General features: G+C 38.3%; 1 protein-coding gene across 8 annotated transcripts in view; it reads right to left on the reverse strand.

Moving 5' to 3' along the window:
- NRG4 (neuregulin 4) overlaps positions 1-25,879 on the reverse strand; it is a 123,915-nt gene that overhangs the window by 81,001 nt on the left and 17,035 nt on the right. For 4 of the 8 annotated variants that reach the window (XM_055363850.2, XM_055363847.2, XM_055363849.2 and 1 more), the window contains 2 exons: positions 3,793-3,858; positions 1,773-1,866 (listed from right to left, as the gene is read on the reverse strand). In XM_055363850.2, the coding sequence (XP_055219825.1) occupies positions 1,773-1,866; positions 3,793-3,802 (104 nt within the window). In that variant the 5' untranslated portion in view covers positions 3,803-3,858. The other 4 variants (XM_063698750.1, XM_063698748.1, XM_055363851.2 and 1 more) reach the window with 3 other exon arrangements.

The following is a 25,879-nucleotide window of genomic DNA, read 5'->3' on the forward strand; positions in this document are numbered from 1 at the left end:
CTTTTTTTTTTTTTTTTGAGACGGAGTCTCGCTCTGTCGCCCAAGCTGGAGTGCAGTGGCGCGATCTTGGCTCACTGCAAGCTCCACCTCCCAGGTTCACGCCATTCTCCTGCCTCAGCCTCCCGAGTAGCTGGGACTACAGGCGCCCGCCATCATGCCCAGCTAATTTTTTGTATTTTTAATAGAGATGGGGTTTCACCGTGTTAGCCAGGATGGTCTCGATCTCCTGACCCCGTGATCCGCCCACCTCGGCCTCCCAAAGTGCTGGGATTACAGGTGTGAGCCACCGCGCCCGACCTAAATGTACTTCTTCTGATAAGCATTCTTGTTTTATTTTAAACATTCTACGTGCCATATCACCTTAGAAAGAATCCAGTATGAATGTATTATAAAGTTAAGTGAAACTTGAGAGTTGTATTCAAAGGTGACACCTTTCTTCTTCCCAGCTATATGACCTTTGGCATGTCACCTAATTTCTCATTTTCCCCTTTTTTAAAAAGTTATTTTCTAAGGTCTCCCCTGCCTCCTTTCTCTAAGGTGTTTGTGAGAATTAAGTGTTGAGCAGAGTCAGCAACAAAATTTGGGGGGATTATCTATGGAAATGTTCTATATCTAGATGTGATGGTGGTGGTGATTTCACAGGTACAAACACTTGTCAAAATTAATCCATTTTGCACTTTAAATGAATGCAGTTTATCATACATAAATTATATCTCAGTAAATAGATTTAAAAAAAAGAGTATACTGCTGAGGCACATCATGAGTGTTAAGTAATTGTTAATTTGTTCCTCCATTCCCTTCCCTTTTCATATTCACTAGAGAAGAAAAACACCTGGGCACTATTCCCCATATGAGAAGCCCTAAAAACTTCTTGAGATAATTGTGAGGTTATTTCTCTCTGCCTCCTCTCCTCCATACTACATCCCAGTATCTTTAACTTTTCCTATGAATTTTACTTTTCTATCCTTTTATGTAGCAAGATCTTAAATCTAGATTCTATACTTCTCATTTCAGTTAAAGAACAAGAAAGAGTAATTCACATGTGTTACAAAATATCTTTAGATCTTGGGTGTTAGCTCCACAGTATAGGGCAGTACTATGATGTTAACTCATATACTAAAAGACGTTTATTACATACATGTAAATCCTATTCAACCAAATTCATAGGAATCAGGCTACAGAAGTACTATTTTGAAGTTTTTTATGGGTCACTGGCTGTATCTGTACTCCCACAGTGAATTATATTATTTTAAAACAATAGTGGCTAAGATACCCTTCTTTTTTATTTGCTACCACCATTAGAAAAACTTAACCCTTCTTTTGCTTTTTAACATATAAAGTGTAAGTTTTGGTGCCAACTCAGTTATCATGTGTTTATGTATTAAAAACTCAAAATAAAATATCTCATATTAGGTTTTTTTGATTAGCAAATTCCCTAGCTGTTTTGCCAGTAATATTAAGCATAGACTGCCTTCCTTAAATTGCTAAAATCAAAGAGTTCACTAAAAGTGATTATTTTTTAAAAATGTGTCTAGGCTAGGAACTACCATTAGCAATTTTCAAAATAAACACCTTGATTAGTGAGATTTTTATGTGCTATTTTATTTTGTTTTTGTTTTGTTTTAAAAGGATAATTTTCCCTAAATAAATATGAAGAATATGCCTCACATCTTTTCATCTTACACTTTTTGTTTACTTTTTATCACTTCTCAAAGAAGTTAGTAGACAATAAAAAATAAAGTTAACATCTCCCCCTAGTCCATTTCACTCACCTACAAAATGGGCTGGGAATAGTAGGTATCACATAACAAAGCCCCCCATTCAGGCAAAACGACTTGTGACTGGGACCACAGGGCTCTTCGTGATCTAAAACACATACATATATAAAATAGAGAAAAGCAAATTAAAGTTTTCCTAATGCAACAAGGAATAGGAATAACTATCTTAAACTGAAGTAGCAATTCTGAAAATCAGAATGAAGAATTTTTTTTCTCAAAATGAAAGACTTAATTCTATTCCTTATTTGACAGACTGGGACTTCTATGTCTTTGAGAGAAAAATTATGTCCTAAAGATATGGCCATTAACTATAATGGGTTTAGACACTATATAACAGAAATAAGGAATATCTATATTAGTTAGATTAAAAGGAGGTGATTAGCACCTTAGAACAAACAGGGCCTTTCTCACTTACTACAGAGATTTGGCAGTATTACCTAGCGTTTCCCTGTCCCAAGAATTTATTTAAATTCTTGTTTTCCCTATTAGGTCTCAAATACATTAATATCTGAAATTGCAGCTGGTAAAGGATTTAGATAATTAACTTTTTATTTCCAAAGTTAACTTTAAATGTTCCTATATGACAATCTAAATGTCAGAAACCAAAAATAATCTTATAAGGTGTTGATTTGCAAAGTGTTTTAGGTAATAGCTACTAACCATAAGGCATATCTAAAGTTGCAAAGAAAAATTAAAAAGCTAAGTCATAGCTTGATATACAGCCAAATCTTTCAGAATAGTAAGAAAATAAACCTCTACTTCTCTCTGGCTTCTTTTCTCTCTTTCCTCTTTCTTTAGCCTCATCTTCCTTCTTTATGACCTTTCCTTTATCTATCTTTATCTCTCTGCCTTCCCTTTCTCCCTTGGTACCTCTCCTTCCTTCTAGCCTCACCCCCAAGACCTTTTATAAAAAATCCCTGTCCACCAAAGCCATTGTATAGAAAAAATTAGAATAACAGAAGGATTCATTGAGTCATTATACTAGTAATTTATGAAGAGAAAATTGGTGAATATCTTATCTTCCAGCCTTAAAGGGGAAATTACATGGCTTTAAAATTGTACATTGTTAGTTCCTAATTGTTTCTGTCTAGGAAATGACCCAGAATCATCTAATCAGAATAAGAAAATGGCATTACTGTCCCACTGGGACTCCAATTTGACATTAAAATTAGTATATTAATTTAAAAAATTATCTAGCATTTATGTGCCACTAAGATATCAATACTTGCTAAGATATAATTGCTATGAGTCAGATATCTCCACAATCAGAATTTCAAATTTTAAAACTTTTGTTCTACTTTAGAATTGAGAAAATCCTGTTTCAGCATCACATTATAGCCCTAAGAGTATAAAAATGTAAAGAGGAAATCAGAACTACAGAGAACTGGTGAAAAAGAAAGTAAAATCAACCAAAATGAATGCTTTTAGATTTTTTTCTTTTTTACACAATGCCATGCTTCTTCGTAATCGAACAACTTTCAACAAGATTATAAAATTTTTCAGGAATAATTTGGCTAAAAAATAAAATTAACATTACATCAGCATCAAAGGCGTCATCATATATGGTTTTCCACTGAGGTGGAATGTAACTTTATCACAGCTAAGATTAGTGTCCTTGTTTTAATTGGATTATAGTCAGACATATCTCAACACTTGGCATTTATTTTATCAATAAAGAAAACTCATCTAACCTGAATCACTATTTCTGAATCTACTTTTATTCTGACTTCTATTTCCTTATTATTTGAGCTGATTTCAGATATAGAACAAGCTAGAATTTATCAGGTTATAAAACCAATAAAACACATATATCTAAAATAAAATAGCTTTATGTCATAAAGGAAGGTCTCTCAAAACCAAATATTTCATATTTGAAATATTAATTTCATATTCACATCTCTTCCAATGATGTTGGAAGGGAATAATACAGCCTTGTGTTAATATACATTTTTGATTGTTGTTCTATTGCTATGGACACATATTGACAAAAACATATAAATATATAAGAAATTACCTGTTGGCATCTTAATTTGTAAATAGTTTCATTCTTGGTCAAGAGAGTAGGGTTGAAAAACAGTACCTAAAATGGTTTAAAAAATAATAATTCAGGAAAAATAGTCTTCTTTTAAGGGCATTATAAAATGTCAAATATTCTAATAGCAATATTCTTAAATATTGAAAATAAAATAATAAAGACATTTATATACTAGGGACAAATTTTAGTTACAGCATTTTTAGATACCTATTGCATTTCAGTAAAAAATATGAACAAAACTAAAAGATCAATAACGTACTTAATATAAATCATTGCCTAAATAATGTAATTTAATCTTAAATATCTCTCTGCAGAAAAGTCTAATAAGACTTTTTTTTAGTAAACATTGTTAACATAGTAGAGTACCACATGGAATTTTACATGAACGATGAGACAGTAAGTAAAACTGAATGAACTGAACCTTTAAAACTTTTATAAAAGCACTTTTAAGTTTACCATAGATTGCACATTACATTTACCAATCTATGCAAACCTTTCTTCTAAAAAATGTCCAGGGCTGATAGGTGTAGCAAACCACCATGGCACACATGTTATAAACACACTATGTAACAAACCTGCACGTCCTGCACATCTATCCCGGAACTTAAAATTAAATTTAAAAAAGAAAAAAGAAAATGTTAACCACACACACACACAAAAATGTCTGGCATCTGGCAAAGCAATGTAGCTAATAAGACATTCTTACATATGAAGTTTCCTGCTATAACAGAAACAAAAGAATTCAAACATATATTTGAAGAGGTGAAGCATTTATACTTACATTATGATTACAAGCTCCCAGTTCTGTTCTACAAAGAACACTTCTGACCTAAACAGAAAGACTCTAACAGAAATCTCAATCTACTAACACAGTTGTAATACCAAGGTCTTCTCTCAAAGCCAACAGCTCTTTCTTAGACAAGCAGAGAGGCAGAGAAAGCGAACAAGCAATCGAGAGAAACACACACGAGCGAGAACAGGCAGGAAGGAGAACATTAAATCTATTTGATTTTTAAAAAGCACTGACTCATACTGTTTCTTTTTTCCAAACAAACAGGACTTACCCTCGATAAAAACTTACATTCACACAAAAAATAAATTTTGTTGGACATGCAGTGTTTCAAAAGTTTTTGAATACTGCAGACAACAGCAGCTGTGACTTGCATTTTATAACATGTCAAAAATCTGATTTATATGGCTGCAGTGTGCAGTGTGGGCGAGGTCACGCCAGACCAAGGTGTGCACAGAGGTCAGGCACTGGCCATGGGAGCCACCCCTTCAATTTACGTGTTCAGAGTTGCAAATGGAGCAGAATTTTATTTAGAAAAGGAGTTGAACTAAGCTGCACTTCCAAATTACTGTCCAAGTTTTAAAGGTAAAAACCAAACCACATTCCTTAGACTCCTTACTTATCTTTGCTTGTCTGAATAATTCAAGACGTAGTGTAAGTTTGGGAGAAAAGAAATTTTAATGTGGAGCTAATAGATAAGTGTTTCACAAATTAAAAAAACATTTTTTTAAATTTATGTTTTATGAGGTTTGTGTTACCTTACAAGCCAGATAAAATTTATATAAATAATGACCTGAAGAACTTATAAAGCTAAAAGAAGGTAATAGCTATAATAAAACTTGTAACACCAAGTTCAATTTGAAATGAATAAAATCACTGAACTTGACTAATACCAATGACAGTGTAATGCCTGAATGCTATGGCAAAGTTGTTAAATATACAGTGAGGAAAGTTAAGTTTTAAAAATCATAAACAATTTTAAAATATTGACTAAAACTGTAATTTTGTTTAAATGAACATAGAGTTCTTCATCATATAATTATCTAAAGTATGCCAAACATTTAGATGGTTATCTTTTCTAAAATGACAATTCAGACATTATTACTTGACTGATGTAAAGCCTAAACTAATAAGTTTGTTTTGTTGTCTTAAGAAAATATTAAAATAAACTCAAAATCAAATACTCTAAAAACCATCTGTTCATTAGGAGAATGGTGTGAACCCGGGAGGCGGAGCTTGCAGTGAGCTGAGATTGCACCACTGCACTCCAGCCTGGGCAACAGAGTGAGACTCCGTCTCAAAAAAAAAAAAAAAAGTTCATTATTACATTTTTTAAATTATACTTTAAGTTCTGGGATACATGTGCAGAATATGCAGGTTTGTTACATAGGTATACAAGTGCCATGCTGGTTTCCTGCACCCATCAACCTGTCATTTACATTAGGTATTTCTCCTAATGTTATCCCTCCCTTAGCCCCCCACCCCCTGACAGGCCCTAGTATGTGATGTTCTCCTCCCTGTGTCCATGTATTCTCATTGTTCAATTTCCACCTATGAGAACATGTGGTGTTTGGTTTTCTGTTCTTGTGTTAGTTTGCTGAGAATGATGGTTTCCAGCTTCATCCATGGCCCTGCAAAGGACATGAGCTCATCCTTTTTTATGGCTGCATAGTATTCCACGGTATATATGTGCCACATTTTCTTTATCCAGTCTATCATTGAGGGGAATTTGGGTTGGTTCCAAGTCTTTGCTATTGTGAACAGTGCCGCAATAAACATATGTGTGCATGTGTCTTTATAGTAGCATGATTTATAATCCTCTGGGTATATACCCAGTAATTGGATTGCTGGGTCAAATGGTATTTCTAGTTCTAGATCCTTGGGGAATCACCACACTGTCTTCCACAATGGTTGAACTAATTTACACTCCCACCAATAGTGTAAAAGCATTCTTATTTCTTCACATCCTCTCCAGCATCTGTTGTTTCCTGACTTTTTAATGATCGCCATTCTGACTGGCATGAGATGGTATCTCACTGTGCTTTTTGATTTGCATTTCTCTAATGACCAGTGATGATGAGCTTTTTTTCATATGTTTGTTGGCCACATAAATGTCTTATTTTGAAGAGTGTCTGTTCATATCCTTCACTCACTTTTTGATGGGGTTGTTGGTTTTTTTCTTGTAAATTTGTTTAAGTTCCTTGTAGATTCTGGATATTAGCCCTTTGTCAGATGGATAGATTGCAAAAATTTTCTCCCATTCTGTAGGTTGCCTGTTTACTCTGACGAGAGTTTCTTTTGCTGTGCAGAAGCCCTTTGGTTTAATTAGATCCCATTTGTCAGTTTTGGCTTTTGTTGCCATTGCTTTTGGTGTTTTAGTCACGAAGTCTTTGCCCATACCTGTGTCCTGAATGGTACTGCCTAGGTTTCTTTCTAGGGTTTTTATGGCTTTACGTTTTAGGTGTATGTCTTTAATCCATCTTGAATTAATTTTTATATGAGGTGTAAGGAAGGGGTCCAGTTTCAGTTTTCTGCATATGGCTATCCAATTTTCCCAACACCATTTATTAAATAGGGAATCCTTTCCCCATTGCTTGTTTTTGTCAGGTTTGTCAAAGATCAGATGGTTGTAGATGTGTGGAGTTATTTCTGAGGCCTCTGTTCTGTTCCATTGGTCTATATGTCTGTTTTGATACCAGTACCATGCTGTTTTGGTTACTGTAGTCTTGTAGTATAGTTTGAAGTCAGGTAGCGTGATGCCTCCAGCTTTGTTCCTTTTGGTTAGGATTGTCTTGGCTACACAGGCTCTTTTTTGGTTCCACATAAAGTTTAAAGTAGATTTTTCTAATTCTGTGAAGAAAGTCAATGGTAGCCTGATGGGGATAGCATTGAATCTCTAAATTACTTTGGGCAGTATGGGCATTTTCACGATATTGATTCTTCCTATCCATGAGCATGGAATGTTTTTCCATTTGTTTGTGTCCTCTCATTTCTCTGAGCAGTGGTTTGTAGTTCTCCTTGAAGAGGTCCTTCACATCCCTTGTGAGTTGTATTCCTAGGTATTTTATTCTCTTAGTAGCAATTGTGAATGGGAGTTCACTCATGATTTGACTCTCTGTTTGTCTGTTATTGGTGTATAGGAATGCTTGTGATTTTTGCATACTGATTTTGTATCCTGAGACTTTGCTGAAGTTGCTTATCAGCTTAAGGAGTTTTGGAGCTGAGATGATGGGGTTTTCTAAATATACAATCATGTCATCTGCAAACAGAGACAATTTGACTTCCTCTCTTCCTATTTGAATATGCTTTATTTCTTTCTCTTGCCTGATTGCCCTGGCCAGAACTTCCAATACTATGTTGAATAGGATGGTGAGAGAGGGCATCCTTGTGTTGTGCTGGTTTTCAAAGGGAATGCTTCCAGCTTTTGCCCATTCAGTATGATATTGGCTGTGGGTTTGTCATAAATAGCTCTTATTATTTTTGAGATGCATTCCATCAATACCTAGTTTATTGTTTTTAGTTTTTAGCATAAAGGGGTGTTGACTTTTATCAAAAGCCTTTTCTGCATCTATTGAGATACTCACGTGGTTTTTGTCATTGGTTCTGTTTATGTGATGGATTACGGGTATTGATTTCTGTATGTTGAATCATCCTTGCATTTCAGGGATGAAGCTGACTTGATCGTGGTGGATAAGCTTTTTGACATGCTGCTGGATTCGGTTTGCCAATATTTTATTGAATATTTTCACATTGATATTCATCAGGGATATTGGACTGAAGTTTTGTTTTCTTGTTGTATCTCTGCCAGGCTTTGGTATCGGATGATGCTGGCCTCATAAAATGAGTTAGGGAGGAGTCCCTCTTTTTCTATTGTTTGGAATAGTTTCAAAAGGAATGGTACCAGGTCCTCTTGGTACCTCTGGTAGAATCTGGCTGTGAATCTGTCTTGTCCTGGACTTTTTTTGGTTGGTAGGCTATTAATTACTGCCTCAATTTCAGAACTTGTTATTGGTCTATTCAGGGATTCAACTTCTTCCTGGTTTAGTGTTGGGAGGTGTATGTGTCCAGGAATTTATTCATTTCTTCTAGATTTTCTAGTTTATTTGCATAGAGGTATTTATAGTATTCTCTGATGGTAGTTTATATTTCTGTGGGATCAGTGGTAATATCCCCTTTATCATTTTTTATTGTGTCTATTTGATTCTTTCTTTTCTTCTTTATTAGTCTAGCAGTCTATTTTATTGATCTTTTCAAAAAAACCAACTCCTGGATTCATTGATTTTTTGAAGTGTTTTTCGTGTCTCTATTTCCTTTAGATCTGCTCTGATCTTAGTTATTTCTTGTCTTCTGCTAGATTTTGAATTTGTTTGCTCTTGCTCCTCTAGTTCTTTTAATTGTGATGTTAGGGTGTCAATTTTAGATCTTTCCTGCTTTCTCTTGAGGGCATTTAGTGCTATAAATTTCCCTCTAAACACTGCTTTAGCTGTGTCCCAGAGATTCTGGTACATTGTGTCTTTGTTCTTATTGGTTTCAAAGAACTTCTTTATTTCTGCCTTAATTTCGTTATTTACCCATCAGTCACTCAAGAGCAGGTTGTTCAGTTTCCATGTACTTGTGCAGTTTTGAGTGAGTTTCTTAATCCTGAGTTCTAATTTGATTGCACTGTGGTCGGAGAGACTGTTATGATTTCCATTATTTTGCATTTGCTGAGGAGTATTTTACTTCCAATTATGTGGTCAATTTTAGGATAACTGCAATGTGGTGCTGAGAAGAATATATATTCTGTTGATTCGGGTGGAGAGTTCTGCAGATGTCTATTAGGTCCACTTGGTCCAGAGCTGAGTTCAAGTCCTCAATATCCTTAATTTTCTTTCTCATTGATCTAATACTAACAGTGGGGTGTTAAAGTTTCCCACTATTATTGTGTGGGAGTCTATGTCTCTTTGTAGGTCTCTAAGAACTTGCTTTATGGATCTGGGTGCTCCTGTATTGAGTGCATATATATTTAGGATAGTTATCTCTTCTTTCTGCATTGATCCCTTTACCATTATGTAATGCCCTTCTTTGTTTCTTTTGATCTTTGTTGGTTTAAAGTCTGTTTTTATCAGAGACTAGGAATGCAACCCCTGCCTTTTTTTTTTTTCCTTTCCATTTGCTTGGTAAATATTCCTCCAGCCCTTTATTTTGAGCATGTGTTTCTTTGCATGTAAGATGGGTCTCCTAAACACAGCACGCCAATGGGTCTTGAATCTTTATCCAGTTTGCCAGTCTGTGTCTTTTAATTGGGGCATTTAGCCTGTTTACATTTAAGATTAATATTGTTATGTGTGAATTTGATCCTGTCATTATGATGCTAGCTAGTTGTTTTGCCCCTTAGTTGATGCAGTTTCTTCATAGTGTCGATGGTCTTTACAATTTGGTATGTTTTTGCAGTGGCTGTATCAGCTTTTCCTTTCCATGTTTAGTGCTTCCTTCAGGGGCTCTTGTAAAGCAGGCCTGGTGGTGACAAAATCTCTCAGCATTTGCTTGTCTGTAAAGGATTTTATTTCTCCTTCACTTATGAAGCTTAGTTTTGCTGGATATGAAATTCTGGATTGAAAATTCTTTTAAGAATGTTGAATATTGGCCCCCCACTCTCTTCTGGTGTGTAGTGTTTCTGCAGAGAGATCTGCTGCTAATCTGATGAGCTTTCCTTTGTTGGTAACCCGACCTTTCTGGCTGCCCTTAACATTTTTTCCTTCATTTCAACCTTGGTGAATCTGACAATTATGTGTCTTGGGGTTGCTCTTCTGGAGTAGTATCTTTGTGGTGTTCTCGGTATTTCCTGAATTTGAATGTTGGCCTGTCTTGCTAGGTTGGGGAAGTTCTACTGGATAATATCCTGAAGAGTGTTTTCCAACCTGGTTTCATTCTCCCTTTCACTTTTAGGTACACCAATCGAATGTATGTTTGGTCTTTTCACATAGTCCCATATTTCTTGGAGGCTCGTTTGTTTCTTTTCAATCTTTTTTCTCTAATCTTGTCTTCACACTTTATTTCGTTAAGTTGATCTTCAATCTCTGATATCCTTTCTTCCACTTGATCGATTTGGCTATTGATACTTGTGTATGCTTGTTGAAGTTCTCGTGCTATGTTTTTCAGCTCCATCAGGTCACTTATGTTCTTCTCTACACTGTTTATTCTAGTTAGGAATTCCTCTAACTTTTTTTCATGGTTCTTAGCTTCCTTGCATTGGGTTAGAATATCCTCCTTTAGCTTGGAGGAGTTTGTTATTACCCACCTTCTGAAGCCTACTTCTGTCGATTTGTCAAACTCATTCTCCATCCAGTTTTGTTCCCTTGCTGGCGAGGAGTGTGATCCTTTGGAGTAGAAGAGGCGTTCTGGGTTTTGGAATTTTCAGCCTTTTTGCACTGGTTTTTCATCATCTTCGTGGATTTATCTACCTTTGGCCTTTGATGTTGTGACCTTCGGATGGGGTTTCTAAGTGGACATCCTTTTTGTTGATGTTGATGCGATTCCTTTCTGTTTGTTAGTTTTCGGTCTAACAGTCAAGCCTCTGTGCTGCAGGTCTGCTGGAGTTTGCTGGAGGTTCACTCCAGACCCTGTTTGCCTGGGTATCACCAGTGGAGGCTGCAGAGCAGTAAAGATTGCTGCCTGTTTCTTCCTCTGGAAGCTTTGTCCCAGAGGGGCACCCGCCAGATGCCAGCTGGAGCTCTCCTGTATGAGGTGTCTCTCGACCCCTACTGGGAGGTGTCTCTCAGTCAGGAGACACAGGGGTTAGGGACTCACTTGAGGAGGCAGTCCTCCCTTAGCAGAGCTCGGATGCTGTGCTTAGAGATCCACTGCTCTCTTCAGAGCTGGCAGGCAGGGATGTTTAAGTGTGCCGAAGCTGTGCCCACAGCCACCCCTTCCCCCAGGTCCTCTGTTCCAGGGAGAGGGGGGTTTTATCTATAACCCCCTGACTGGGGCTGCTGCCTTTTTTTTAAGAGATTCCCCTGCCCAGAGAGAAGAAATCTAGAGAGGCAGTCTGTCTATAGTGGCTTTGCTGAGCTGCGGTGGGCTCCACCTAGTTCGAACTTCCAGGTGGCTTTGTTTACACTGTGAGGGGAAAAACACCTACTCAAGTCTCAGTAATGGCAAGCGTCCCTCCCTCCACCAAGCTCAAGCATCCCAGGTCAACTTCAGACTGCTGTGCTGGCAGCGAGAATTTCAAGCCAGTGGATTTTAGCTTGCTGGGCTCCGTGGGGGTGGGATCTGCTGAGCTAGACCACTTGGCTCCCTGGCTTCAGCCCCCTTTCCAGGGGGGTGAATGGTTCTGTCTCGCTGGTGTTCCAGGCACCACTGGGGTATGAAAAAAAGCTCCTGCAGCTAGCTCGGTGTCTGCCCAAACAGCCACCCAGTTTGGTGTCTGCCCAAACAGCTACTCAGTTCTGTGCTTGAAACTCAGGGCCCTGATGGCGTAGGCACGTGAGGGAATTTCCTCATCTGTGGGTTGTGAAGACCATGGAAATAGCATAGTATCTGGGCTGGAGTGCACCGTCCCTCATGGCTTCCCTTGACTGGGGGGTAGTTCCCCAACCCCTTGCACTTCCCTGGTGAGGCAACACCCCACCCTGCTTTGGCTTGCCCTCTGTGGGCTGCACCCACTGTCTAACCAATCCCAATGAGATGAGCCAGGTTCCTCAGCCAGAAATGCAGAAATCACCCGCCTTCTGTGTTGATCTCATTGGGAGCTGCAGACCAGAGCTGTTCCTATTCGGCCATCTTGCCAGCCACCCATTATTACATATCTCCCACATTCAAAGGCAATTTTTACATAGCTATAACCATTATACAGACATATCTCATTTTATGCATTTTATTTCACTTTGCAGATATTGTTTTTACTAAAGGCTTGTGGCAACCCTGTGTCTGTTGGTGCCATTTTTCCAACAGCATGTGCTCACTTCACGTTTCTGTGTCACATTTTGGTAATCCTTGCAATATTTCGAACTTTTTCATTATTATTCTATCGGTTATGGTGATCTGTGATCAGTGATCTTCGATGTTACTATTGTAATTGTTTTGGGGCACCATGAACCATGACTGTGTAAGATAGAGAACTTAATCGATAAATCTGCATATTGTGAATGCTCCATTGACCGACCGTTCCCCTATCTCCTCTGGCCTCTCTATTCCGTGAGACACAACAATATTGAAATTAGCCCAATTGATAACCCTACAATGGCCCCTAAGTGTTCAAGTAAAAGGGAGAGCTGCATCTTTCTCACTTTAAAGCAAAAGCTAGAAATGATTAAGTTTAGTGAGGAAGGTATGCAGAAAGGTAAGATAGGCCTCTTGCACTGTTAAAGGAAATTAAAAGTGCTATTCAGTGAACACACAAATGATAAAATGAAACAACCTTATTGCTGTTATGGAGAAAGTTTTAGTGATCTGGATAGAAGGTCAAACTAGCCACCACTTCCTCTAAGCCAGGGATGTCCAATCTTTTGACTTCCCTGGGCCACAGTGGAAAAATAATTGTCTCGGGCCACACATAACATACACTAACACTAACAATAGCTGATGAGAAAAAAAAATCGCAAAAAAATCTTATAATGTTTTAAGAAGTTTATGAATTTGTGTTGTGTGGCATTCAAAGCCATTCTGGGCTGCATGCGGCCCACGCGCCAGGGTTGGACAAGCTTGCTGTAAGCCAAAGCCTAATCCAGAGCAAGGCCCTAATTCTTATAAATTCTATGAAGGCCGAGAGAGGTAAAGAAGCAGCAGAAGAAAAGTTTGAAGCTAGCAGAGGTTGGTTCATGAGGTTTAAGGAAAGAAACCATCTCCATAACATAAAAGTGCAAGGTAAAGCAACAAGCGCTAATGTAGAAGCTGCAGCAAATTATCCAGAAAATCTATCTAAGATCATTGAAGATGGTTACACTAAACAGATTTTCACTGTAGAACAACCTTCTAGTAGAAGATACCATCTTGAACTTTTATAGCTAAAGAGAAGTCAATGTCTGGCTTCTAAGCTTCGAAGGACAGGTTGACTTCTTGTTATAGGCTAATATAGCTTGTGACTTTAAGCTGAAGTCAACACTCATCCATCATTCTGAAAATCCTAGGGCCCTTAAGAATTATGCTAAATCTACTCTGCCTGTGCTGTATAAACAAAACAACAAAGCCTTGATGACAGCACATCTGTTTACAGCATGGTTTACTAAATACCTTAAGTCCACTGTTGAGGCAAGACCCTCCCCCAGCAAAAACATTACAACTCGCTGAGGGCTCAGATGTTTGTCAGCGTTTTTTAACAATAAAGTATTTTTAAATTAAGGGATATACATTATTTTTTAGACATAATGCTATTGCATACCTAATAGGCTATAGTATAAACATACCTTTTATATGCATTGGGAAACCAAAAAATTTGTGTGACTCACTTTATTGTGATATTTGCTTTATTGCAGCAGTCTGAAACCAAAACCTACAATATCTCAGAGGTGTGCTTGTACACATACACACACACTAAAACATTTTAGCATATGGTGTTTGAATTTCAAAATATTTTCATGAAACAAAATCAGTATCTTTTATTACTTTATTTGAACCTTGAAGCCATGATGCTGTCTACTATTATGAAAATGACTACTAAACTGTATATGGGAGATAATCTGTGACTTCATGACATTTGAGATGTATTTATTAAGAGACATATCGTGATGATTTTGTGTTATTTTTTGCACCATGCAAATAAGCAACCTTTAGGACCATGTGATTCCAAAGTAGAAAACCTACAGATTTTCAAGCTAACTTTTCACTCTAAGTCAGTGGTCCCCAATCTTTTCGGCACCAGGGACCGGTTTCATGGAAGACAATTTTTCCATGGACTGGGGTGGCGGATGGTTTCAGGTTGAAATTATTCTACCTCAGGTCATCTGGCATTAGATTCCCATAAAGAGCACGCAATCTAGATCCCTCACATGTGCAGTTCACAATAGGGTCCATGCTCTATGAGAATCTAATGCCACCGCTGATTTGATAGGAGGCGGAGCACAGGCCATGATGCTTGCTTGCCTGCTGCTCACCTGCTGTGTGGCCTATTAGTCTGGTACTGGTCTGTGGCTCGGGTGTTGGGGACCCCTGCTCTAAATGAAAGCCTTGATCTTTAAAAACTATTTTTCCATCCACGTACAATAAACGTGTACTAAGTGGCCTGCTATCCTTTTTAAAAAAAGAGGACAGTCTCTTGCTGGATGAGGAATGCCAGACACAAAAACAAGCACAAAAATGTTTTAGGCTGATTCATATAAAGCATATTTTGACTTATACAAATGACAGTTTCATGTGATTAAACCTAATATTTTCACAGACACATATGTATATCACTATTTTTACACACACACACACACACACACACACACAATGCTTAACTGTTATGGAGAATCAGAAAAAGATTCCAAGAGGTAGAATGAATAAGAGTTTGTAAACAGAGATGAACGAGCATTTCAGACAGCAGTAACAGCATGTCTAAAGGCATAAAAGAAGGAAGATCTAATGTATTCAAATAATTGCAGGTGGATCACAAGCCAAGAAATGTGCAGTGGTGAGTGTGCAGTGTGTATGTTTGTAGGAGGGCGAGATGGTGGGGAAAAGAATGGCAAGAATAGATAGTATAAAACATGCTGGATCCAGATCGTAGACTTTATCTTAAAGGCAATGGGAAGCTTTGAAAGCTTTTTAGCAAGGGAGTGACATGATTACATCAACATTTTAGAAAATTCATTCTGATGGCAGTGTGGAAAACAAATTGGAATCTGCTGAGGAAATGGTATCAGAGAAAGCAGTTTGGAGGCTGTTTTAATAATAGTGAAGAAATAAAGCATAGGAATTAGGACAAAGAGAAAGATAATTAAAGACATACTTAGGAGGTATACCCACAGTATAGCTGAGCAGGGTAAGAAAAAAATCAAGAACAACTTTCAAATGTTGCTAAAATTAAATAACTAAAGGAATAGCTATTAGGGAAATGCATATTAAAACCACAATGAGGTGATGTCAACAAGACAGCTCACTAGAGACACCTGGCACCCATACTCCACACACACACACACACACACACACACACACACACACACACACACACACACACACACACACACACACAAAAGCAAGGACCAAGGCAATGAATAAAGAGCTAAGATTTCACCGAAGTGTTGCCCAGAGAGTGCTGGAGTGCAGTAGGGGAGTGGGGAGGTACCTATAGTGATTGGAAGCCCAGAAGGTACCTACAGTGATTGGAAGCAACGGAGAGTCATCTATCCTCTGTGGCACTGTCTGCCATGCCTGGATCAGATTGATTTGGAGACAGGAGAGACTTTCCCTTTCAGGGAAATGGTAAGCAGAAGAATCTCATCAGCTCCTATTGCCACTGCAAATGCCCACAGTCCTTACTACAGGTGAATCCCACAGTCATCCCCAGCCCCAAGTCCAGTTTGGAGAGCTGCTGGGAATTTATGCAACTACACTGCTCTGGATTATGAACACAAGGTGTGCACTCCCCAACCCCCACCTATCCTGTGAGCCACACTGCTGCAGCACAGTGCCATCTTGAAATTAGAGCCACCTCTGGAATGCATCCTACTCTGGGACCAGTAGCCATTGCTCCCCTCCAGCACTGGGGTTTCATCTTCATTCCACCCAGCCCACAGATGGCTGATGCCATAACCCCAGCTGTGCAGAGCCTGGGTCCAGGATGGGTTGCAAATCTGGTCCTACACAGCAGGGAAACCAATTCCCACTGCCTGCACTTCCAGCTGGAGGAATAGTCTAGCAGTCCTACCCAGGGTGAACCCGCTGCTGAGCCAGCTAAACTGCTGCACACTCTCCCCTAAGCTAAGCATGAAAGGACTCGGGGCTACCAAGTAGCTGACAAGCAACCCTTTGGGCTGTCCCCCAAACAGCTAGAGCAGCTACAAGCCTAGGACCTGAGAAATAGCCCTGCAGCACCCACCTCTCCTGCTGAGACACCTCTGGCCTGCCCAAAGGCCCCATGCCTGCAATCAGAGCCTGAGAAACAGATTCATGAGCTACTCCTAGCTCACCTGCCCCTAGGCCTCCAAGCTGCCAACATGTAAGTCTTGGGCCTAAGAAGCAGCCCTGCAGGCTGCCCCTGGCTAGCATGCCCCCAGGCTGACTGAGTAGCTGTATGTCCACTTCCTAGGCCTGAGAAACAGCCCTGGGGGCTGCACCTGGCAGACACACTCCCAGACTGAGTGGCTGTGTACCCAAGTCCTGGCCACATCTACCAGACATGCACCCAGGCCACCCAAGAAGCCACCCATGTCCTAGGCCAGAGAAACAACTCCAGGAGCAAACTTGAAAAGACACACACCCAGGACAGCTTAGAAGCCATGCATCTGCATCCCAGGCCTGAGAAACAGCCACCCGGGATACCCCTGACAGACATGCCCTCAGGCCAGCTGAACAGCTGTGCACCCATGTCTTAGGTCTAAGAAATAGCCTTGTAAGCCACCCCTGGCAGGCATAACCTCAGACTGGCTGAGCAACCAGGTGCCTGTGCCACCAGCCAGAGTAACAACTCCAAGGCCCCAACACCAGCAAGACTTCACGTTGGCTGACTCACTGTGCATACTCGCACCTTGATCTGAGAAAAAGCTTCACTCTCAGCAAAGCCACACCACCACTGCCAAACTCTCTCATCTTAGATTCCTGAGACACTCATGAATGTCAGTAGTGCAGATTACAGCTGAAGAAACTACATGGAGACTATACTACATGATAATCTAGACCCAAAACCAAGGCACCCCACCAAACTGACACCCCAAGACCCATCTATATGTATAAGTCTTTCCATATAAAGCCTACTTCAGAAAATTGGAGGGGGCAATTGTTCCACTAAATGCATAGAAATTAATGTAAGCAAAAACAAACAAACAAAAACCAACAAACAACAACAACAAAAACATAGGCAGAAAAAGCAGGCAAACAGGACACCTTCAGAAGAACACAGTAATTCTCCAGTAAGATTCCAATCATAAGGAACTATATGAAATACCGGAAAAAGAATTCAAAATAGTACACTTAAGGAAACTCAGTGAGATATAAGAGAATATAGATAGACAGGGGCTGGGCGTGGTGGCTCACGCCTGTAATCCCAGTACTTTGGGAGGCTGAGGCAGGCAGATCACGAGGTCAGGAGATCGAGACCATCCTGGCTAACACGGTGAAACCCCGTCTCTATTAAAAATACAAAAAATTAGCTGGGCGTGGTGGTGGGCGCTTGTAGTCCCAGCTACTCGGGAGGCAGAGGCAGCAGAATGGTGTGAACCCGGGAGGTGGAGCTTGCAATGAGCTGAGATCACACCACTGCATTCCAGCCTGGGTGACAGAGCAAGACTCTGTCTCAAAAAAAAGAGAATATAGATAGACAACACAATGAAATTTTAAAAATTGACTATTTAGATAAGAAATTCAATAAAGAAATAGATATCATAAAAAAGAATCAAACCGAAATCCTGAAGCTGAAGGATTCAATTAATGAAATAAAAAATACAATTGAGGCTGGGCACAATGGCTGACTCCTATAATCCCAGCACTTTTGGGAGGCCAAGACTGGTAGATCACTTGAGGTCAAAAGTTCAAGACCAGTCTGGCCAATGTGGTGAGCCCCTGTCTCTACTAAAAAATACAAAAATTAGCTTGGCATACTGGTGGGTGCCTGTAATCCCAGCTACTTGGAAGGCTGAGGCAGGAATACTGCTTGAACCCAGGAGATGGAGGTTGCAGTAAGCCAAAATCACATCACTGCACTCCAGCCTGAGTGACAGAGTGAGACTCTGTCTCAAAAATTAAAAAAAAAAAAAAATGCAATTGAGAGCATCAGTAAACAGACTAGATCAGCCAGAAGAAGGAATTTCTGAATGTGAAGACAGGTCTTTTGAAGTAACACAGGCAGCCCCCCACTACACACCCAAAAAAAGGCCTCCAAGATATATGAGACATCATTAAGTGAAAAAATATTTGCATTATGGGCATTCCAGAAGAAGAAAAGAAGGGGAAAAAAGCTAGTATTTCATTAAATATGCAGAAAAAATATTTAATGAAATAACAGCTGAAGACTTTACAAGTTTTGGGAGAGAGACAGACATCCAATTCCAGAAAGTTCAAATAATCCCACATAGATTCAACCTAAACAAGTCCTCTTCAATGCACATTACAGTCAAATTATCAAAAGTCAAAGACAAAGAATTCTAAAACTGCAAGAGAAAAGAATTAAGTCACATATGTGGGAATTCCCATTAGTTTGAGTGGATTTCTCAGCAGAAACCTTACAGGCCAGGAGAAAATAGGATATAATCAAAGTACTGAAAGAAAAAAACTATCAGCAAAGAGTATTATACCCAGCAAAGATATCCTTCAGGAATAAAGGAGAAATAAAATCTTTGCTTTCAGCCAAGCAAGAACTAAGGGAATTCATCACCACTAGACTGGCTATATAAGAAATGCTCAAGGGAATCTTACATATGGAAGGGAAAAGACAATTACTACACTCATAAAAACATGAAACTATTCAACTCACTGGTAGAACTGATATACAAAGGAGAAAGAGAAAGAATTCAAACCATTTCGTTACAGAAAACCAACCAATTGCAAAAATAAATAAAAGAGAAACAAAGGATATACAAAACTACCAGAAAACAAACATAAAAACAGAAGGAGGTCCTCATCAATAATAACCTTGCATGCCAATGGATTAAATACTCCATTTAAAAGATATAGATTGGCCGAAAGGATAAAAAATAAAAACAAGAGGCCAGGTGTGGTGGCTCACGCCTGTAATCCCAGCACTTTGGGAGGCTGAGGTGGGCAGATCATGAGGTCAGGAGATTGAGACCATCCTGGCTAACATGGTGAAACCCCGTCTCTACTAAAAACACACAAAAATAGTGGGGCATGGTGGCGGGTGCCTGTAGTCCTAGCTACTCAGGAGCTGAGGCAGGAGAATGGTATGAGCCCAGGAGGCAGAGCTTGCAGTGAGCTGAGATTGTGCCACTGTACTCCAGCCTGAGGGACAGAGCGAGACTCCATCTCAAAAATAAAATAAAATAAAAACAAGAACCAACTATATACTGCCTATAAGAAACTCCCTTTATCCATAAAGACTCACATAGACTGAAAGTGAAGGGATGGAAAAAGACATTCCACAAACAAAAAACAAAAACAAGCAGGAATATCTATATTAGACAAAACAGATTTCAAGTCAAAAGTGGTACAAAGAGAAAAAGAAAGACATTATATAATCATCAATGGATCCATTCAGCAAGAGAATATAACAGTTGTAAATATATATATGCACCCAGCACCAAAGCACCTAGATATATAAAACAAGCTGTACAAAGAGAAAAAGGAAACATTATATAATCCTCAATGGATCCATTCAGCAAGAGAATATAACAGTCAAATATATATATATATATGCACCCAGCACCAGAGCACCCAGATATATAAAGCAAATATTATTAGATTTAAGGGAGAGACAGACTTCAATACAATAATAGTTGGGGACATCAACACCCACTCTCAGCATTAAACAGGTCATCTAGCCAGAAAACCAACAAAGACACACTGGATTTAAACTGCACCATAGGCTAAACGGACATAATTTTCAGAACGTTTCACCCAACAACTGATTTTTTTCATCAGCACATGGAACATTCTCCAAAACTGACAACATATTAGGACATAAAACAAGTCTCAGATTTTTAAAAAAAGTGAAATATCAAGTAACTTATTTTACCACAATGGATAAAACTTCAAATCAATAAGAGAAACATTCAAAACTATACAAATACATGGAAATTAAACACCACCCTGCTGAACGACCAATGGATTAAAAAAGAAAATAAGGAAATCAGAAAGTCCCATGAGACAAATGAAAATAGAAACACAACATACTAAAACCTATGGGACACAGCAAAAGCAGTATTAAGGGGCAAGTTTATAGTAACAAATGTCTACACAAAAAACTAGAAAGATTTCAAATAAACAATTTAATGATGCATCTCAAGGAACTAAAAAATAAGAAAAAAATCAAACTCAAAATTAGTAGAAGAAATAAAGATCAGAGCAGAAATAAATAAAATTGAGAGAAAAAATACAAAAGACCAATGAAATGAAAATTGGTTATTTGAAAAGATAAACGAAATTGACAAATCAGTAGCTAAACTAAGAAAAAAGAAAACCCAAATAAGAAAAAAATCAGAAATGAAAAATGAGACATCACAACAGATACCACAGAAATACAAAGGCTCATGAACAACTACATGCCAATAAATTTGAAAACCTAGAGGAAATAGATGAGGTCTTGGATATATACAACCTACCAAGACGGAACCAAGAAGAAATGGAAAACCTAAACAGACCAATAACAAGTAATAAAAGTAAAGCAGTAATAAAACAGTCTCCTGACAGAAAAATCTAGAACCAGATGACTTCACCATTGAACTGTAACGAACCTTTAAAGAAGAATTAAAAGTAATTCTTCTCAAACTGTTTACAAAAAAAAAAAAGTGATTCCAGCTGGGTGTGGTGGCTCACACCTGTAGTCCCAGCACTTTGGGAGGTTGAGGTGGGTGGATAACTTAAGGCCAGGAGTTTGAGACCAGCATGGCCAATGTAGTGAATTCCCCTCTCTATTAAAAATACACACACTAGCCAGGCATGATGGCCTGCACCTGTAATCCCAGCTACTTGGGAGGCTGAGGCAGGAGAATTGCCTGAACCCGGGAGGGGAAGGTAGGTTGCAGTGAACTGAGATGTGCCACTGCACTCCAGCCTGGGTGGCAGAGTGAGACTCCTCCTCCAAAAAAAAAAAAAACTGTGATAGCACATCATAACTGTGATATCCCACATAACTGTGATAGCAAAACCAGACAAGAACACAACAGAAAGAGAAACTACAGGATAAATCCTCCAATGAACATAGATGTAAAATTCCTCAACAAAATACTAGCAAGCCAAATCCAAAATACATAAAAAAGATAATACACCTGATCAAGTGGGATTTATGTCAGGAATGCAAGTATGGTTCAACATATGCAAATCAATCAATATGATACATTATAATCAACAGAATGAAGGAGAAAAACCATACGATCATGTCAACAGGTGCAGAAAAGAGCATTTGATAAAATTCAACATCCCTTCATAATTAAAAACTCTCATGAAATTAGGTATAGAAGGAAAATACCTTAACAAAATAAAGGCCATACATAATAAACCCACAGCTAACATCATACCAGATGGACTGGAAGAAGACAAAGATGCCCACTCTCACCACTGTTATTCAACATAGTACTGGAAGTGCTATGTACAGCAATTAGACAAGAGAAAGAAATAAAGGGCATCCAAATTAGAAAGGAGGAAATCAAACTGTTCCTGTTTGCAGATGACATGAGCTTCTATATAGGAAAACCTGAAGACTCTACCAAAAAACTCTTAAAACTAATAAATGAATTCAGTAAATTTGCAGAATACAAACATCAACATATAAAAATCAGCAGTATTTCTGTACATGGATGATTAACTAAACTGAAAAAGGAATCAAGACAATTCCATTTACAATAACTACAAAAACATAAAATACCTAGGAATAAATTTAACCAAAGAAGTAAAGGATCTCTACAATGAAAACTATAAAATGCTGATGAAATAAATTGAAGAGGATACAAACAAATGGGAAGATATGCTCATGGATCAGAAGGTTTAACATTGTTTAAAATAATCATACTACCCAAGGAAACCTACAGATTCAATGCAATCCCTATCAAAATACCAATTACATTCTTCACAGAAATAGCAAAAGAAATCCTAAAAGACTCAAAACAGATAAAGCAATCCTGAGCAAAAAGAACAAAGCTGCAGGCCAGGCATGGTGGCTCATGTCTGTAATCCCAGCACTTTGGGAGGCCAAGGCGGGTGGATCACAAGGTCAGGAGATCAAGACCATCCTGGCTAACAAGGTGAAACCCCGCTTCTACTAAAAATACAAAAAATTAGCCAGGTGTGGTGGCATACACCTTGTAGTCCCAGCTACTCAGGAGGCTGAGGCAGGAGAATTGCTTGAACCCAGGAGGCGGAGGTTGCAATGAGCCAAGATCGCACCACTGCACTCCAGCCTAGGCAACAGAGTGAGACTCTGTCTCAAAAAAAAAAAAAAACAACAAACAAACAAACAAAAAAAACAAAGCTGCAGCCATCATGCTACAACTTCAAAATATACTACAAAACTGTAGTAACCAAAACAGCATGGTTCTGGCATAAAAACAGACACATAGACCAATGGAACAGAATACAGAACCCAGAATTAAAGAACCTATGCTTCTACAGCCACCTGATTTTTCACAAAGGCATCAAGGACCCTCATTGGGGAAAAGACAATCTCTTCAATAAATAGTGCTGGGAAAACTAGATAACAATATGTAGAAGGATGAAACTAGTCCCCCACCCTCTAACTTTATAAAAAAAGCAACTCAAAATGGATTAACAATCTAAATGAAAAACCTGAATCTATGAAACTACTGCAAGGCAACATAGGGGAAAGACTTCAGGACACTGGTCTGGGAAAAGATTTTATGAATAACACCTCAAAGGCACAGTAACAAAGCAAAAATAAACAAATTTGAATCTCTAATTTAAAATCTTTCCACAGAGGAAACACTATGCCTGGATGGCTTCACTGGTGAATTCCACCAAACATTTCAGGAAAAAGAGATAACATTATACAAATTCTTTTAGATACTGAAGAATGAACATTTCCCAGCTCATTTTTCTGAAGCCAACATAACCTTGATGCCAAAACTTGACAAGAAATTAAAGAAAAGAAAATTACTATTAATCCTCATGAACATAGACCAAAAAAATCCTTAAAAAATTAGCAAATCGAATCTAGTGATATAGTAAAAGGATAATATATCATGACCAGTAGGGTTTATCAGCATGGTTGGTCTAATATGTGTGAATTAATACAATTCACCACATTAACAAAATAAAAGACAAAGATTATATTGTCACCTCAATAGATTCAAAAAAGGCATCTGATAAAACTTCAATACCCATTCACGAGGGAAAAAAAATCTCCACAAACTAGGGGAAATTGCTTAAGCTTATAAAGAGTATCTACTAAAAACCTACAATTAGCATCATATTTCACGTTGAAATATTGAAAGCCTTTCCCCTAAGATTAGAAACAAGGCAAAAAAGTCCAATTTCACTATTTCTATCACCACTATACTGGAGGTCTTAACTAGCACATTAGGACAATAAAAATAAATATAAAACACAAAAATTGGGGCCGGGCACAGTGGCTCATGCCTATAATCCCAGCGCTTTGGGAGGCCGAGGCAGGCGGATCATCTGAGGTCGGGAGTTCAAGACCAACCTGGGCAACGTGGTGAAACCCCGTCTCTACTAAAATACAAAATAAATCAGCCAGGCATGGCAGCATGCTCCTGTAGTCCCAGCTACTCGGGAGGCTGAGGCAGGAGAATTGCTTGAACTCAGGAGGTGGAGGTTGCAGTCAGCCAAGATTGCACCACTGCACTCCAGCACTCCAGCCTGGGTGACAGAGCAAGATTCCGTCTCTCCAAAGATTAGCTGGATGTGGTGGCACATGCCTGTAATCCCAGCTACTTGGGAGGCTGAGGCAGGAGAATCACTTGAACCCAGGAGGCAGAGGTTGCAGTGAGCCGAGATCGTGCCATTGCATTCCAGCCTGGGTGACCGAGTGAGACTCTGTCTCAAATAAATAAATAAATAAAACCCCTAAAAATTGGAAAGGAAGAATAAAGCTGTAATTATTCACAGATAAATGCTTTCAATGGTGAAAGAAAATGAGCATATGTATGGCATACATTACTCAAGAAAAGCCAGCACACACAGGGTAAACAAGAAGTAGAGAGGAGAATTACCCAGTAATAAGACTTTATATGCTAGGCACAGAGCCACCATGCTAATAACAATACATTCTTAAAAATAAGAGTAATTTAAATCAAGAAAAAGCTCAAGCTTTAAGGTTTGTTTCAAACTACTTCAATAGAGTGTTCAAATATCAGTAGAAATAGACCAAAAAGATTTTCCAGTCAATTGGTTGAAAATACCCTTACCATACATTTAAGAATCACCTTAGATGCTGACTTTGCAAGTCTTACAATATTGTTAGTTTTTGTGAGGCCTGACTCAGGGTACATCAGAAAAGAACAGCAAAATATTGTGTATAAAGCCACCAAGAAAACCACAGTAGAGACCATTAGATCTCAATACCCCCCAAATCATGTCTTAGGCATTTAATAAATAACAGAATATTCAGTGTCAGGACCTTTCCGATTATTTTTAAAAGCTTTTGGTTTTAGAATTTAGCATAAACAAAATGAAAAAACTTCAGACTACTTTTCTAGGAAAATTATTTTGATCACAACTTGTCAGTATGTGAATAAATAACAAACATAAAATCTTAAAAACCTTCTTTGAAGGCCAAATATAATTTTTCTATAAACTACATCCACAGAAAAATATCTATTCTTCTTTGCCACATATTTTCCTTTGGTTGTTGTTTAAGCATCTCCTTGTGATATAAAAAGCTGGCACAAATGGCTATTACCATGAACTAATTTTTAGAAAGGCAAAAATAGAAAAGTAAAATCTTAAACCTCATATAACTGAGTCAACAATTGGAACAAAAAATTTTCTGAAATGATGAACAAAAACATTTAAAAGGACAAGTGAAAGTAAAAGTAGATGTTCTGATATAAGGCAGTTAGAGTAAAGTATCACTTTGGAAGTAATAAACATTTCCCAGCAGTCAGTGATGCAGAACTAAAATACTATCTTATTCAAAAGCCATGACTATATTGAACCTATCATACTGGACTCAGCAATTTCTTTCTGAAGACTTTTATTTGGTTGTAAAAGTTTGTAGCATTTATTACTGCATGGGAAACCAATTTTCAGAAGATATTCCCTAATTATATTAAAGTGCAAGTCTTAGCTACGCTGACATGCTACTCCTAAAAGTAAAATGTAAACTGGGCTATGTATCAAGAAGATGTCTGTCAATAGTAACATCTCAAAAATGCAATTTTACATGTGAATTGAATCAGCCTACTGTAAAAGTTTTTTTGTTTTGTTTTGTTTTAGTTTGTTTGTTTCTCCCCAAAAGCTTTTCCCGGCCAGTTGTGGTGGCTCATGCCTGTCATCCTAGCACATTAGGGG

This window comes from Gorilla gorilla, chromosome 16 (genome assembly GCF_029281585.2).
Source record: "Gorilla gorilla gorilla isolate KB3781 chromosome 16, NHGRI_mGorGor1-v2.1_pri, whole genome shotgun sequence".
Classification (NCBI taxonomy): Eukaryota; Metazoa; Chordata; class Mammalia; order Primates; family Hominidae; genus Gorilla; species Gorilla gorilla.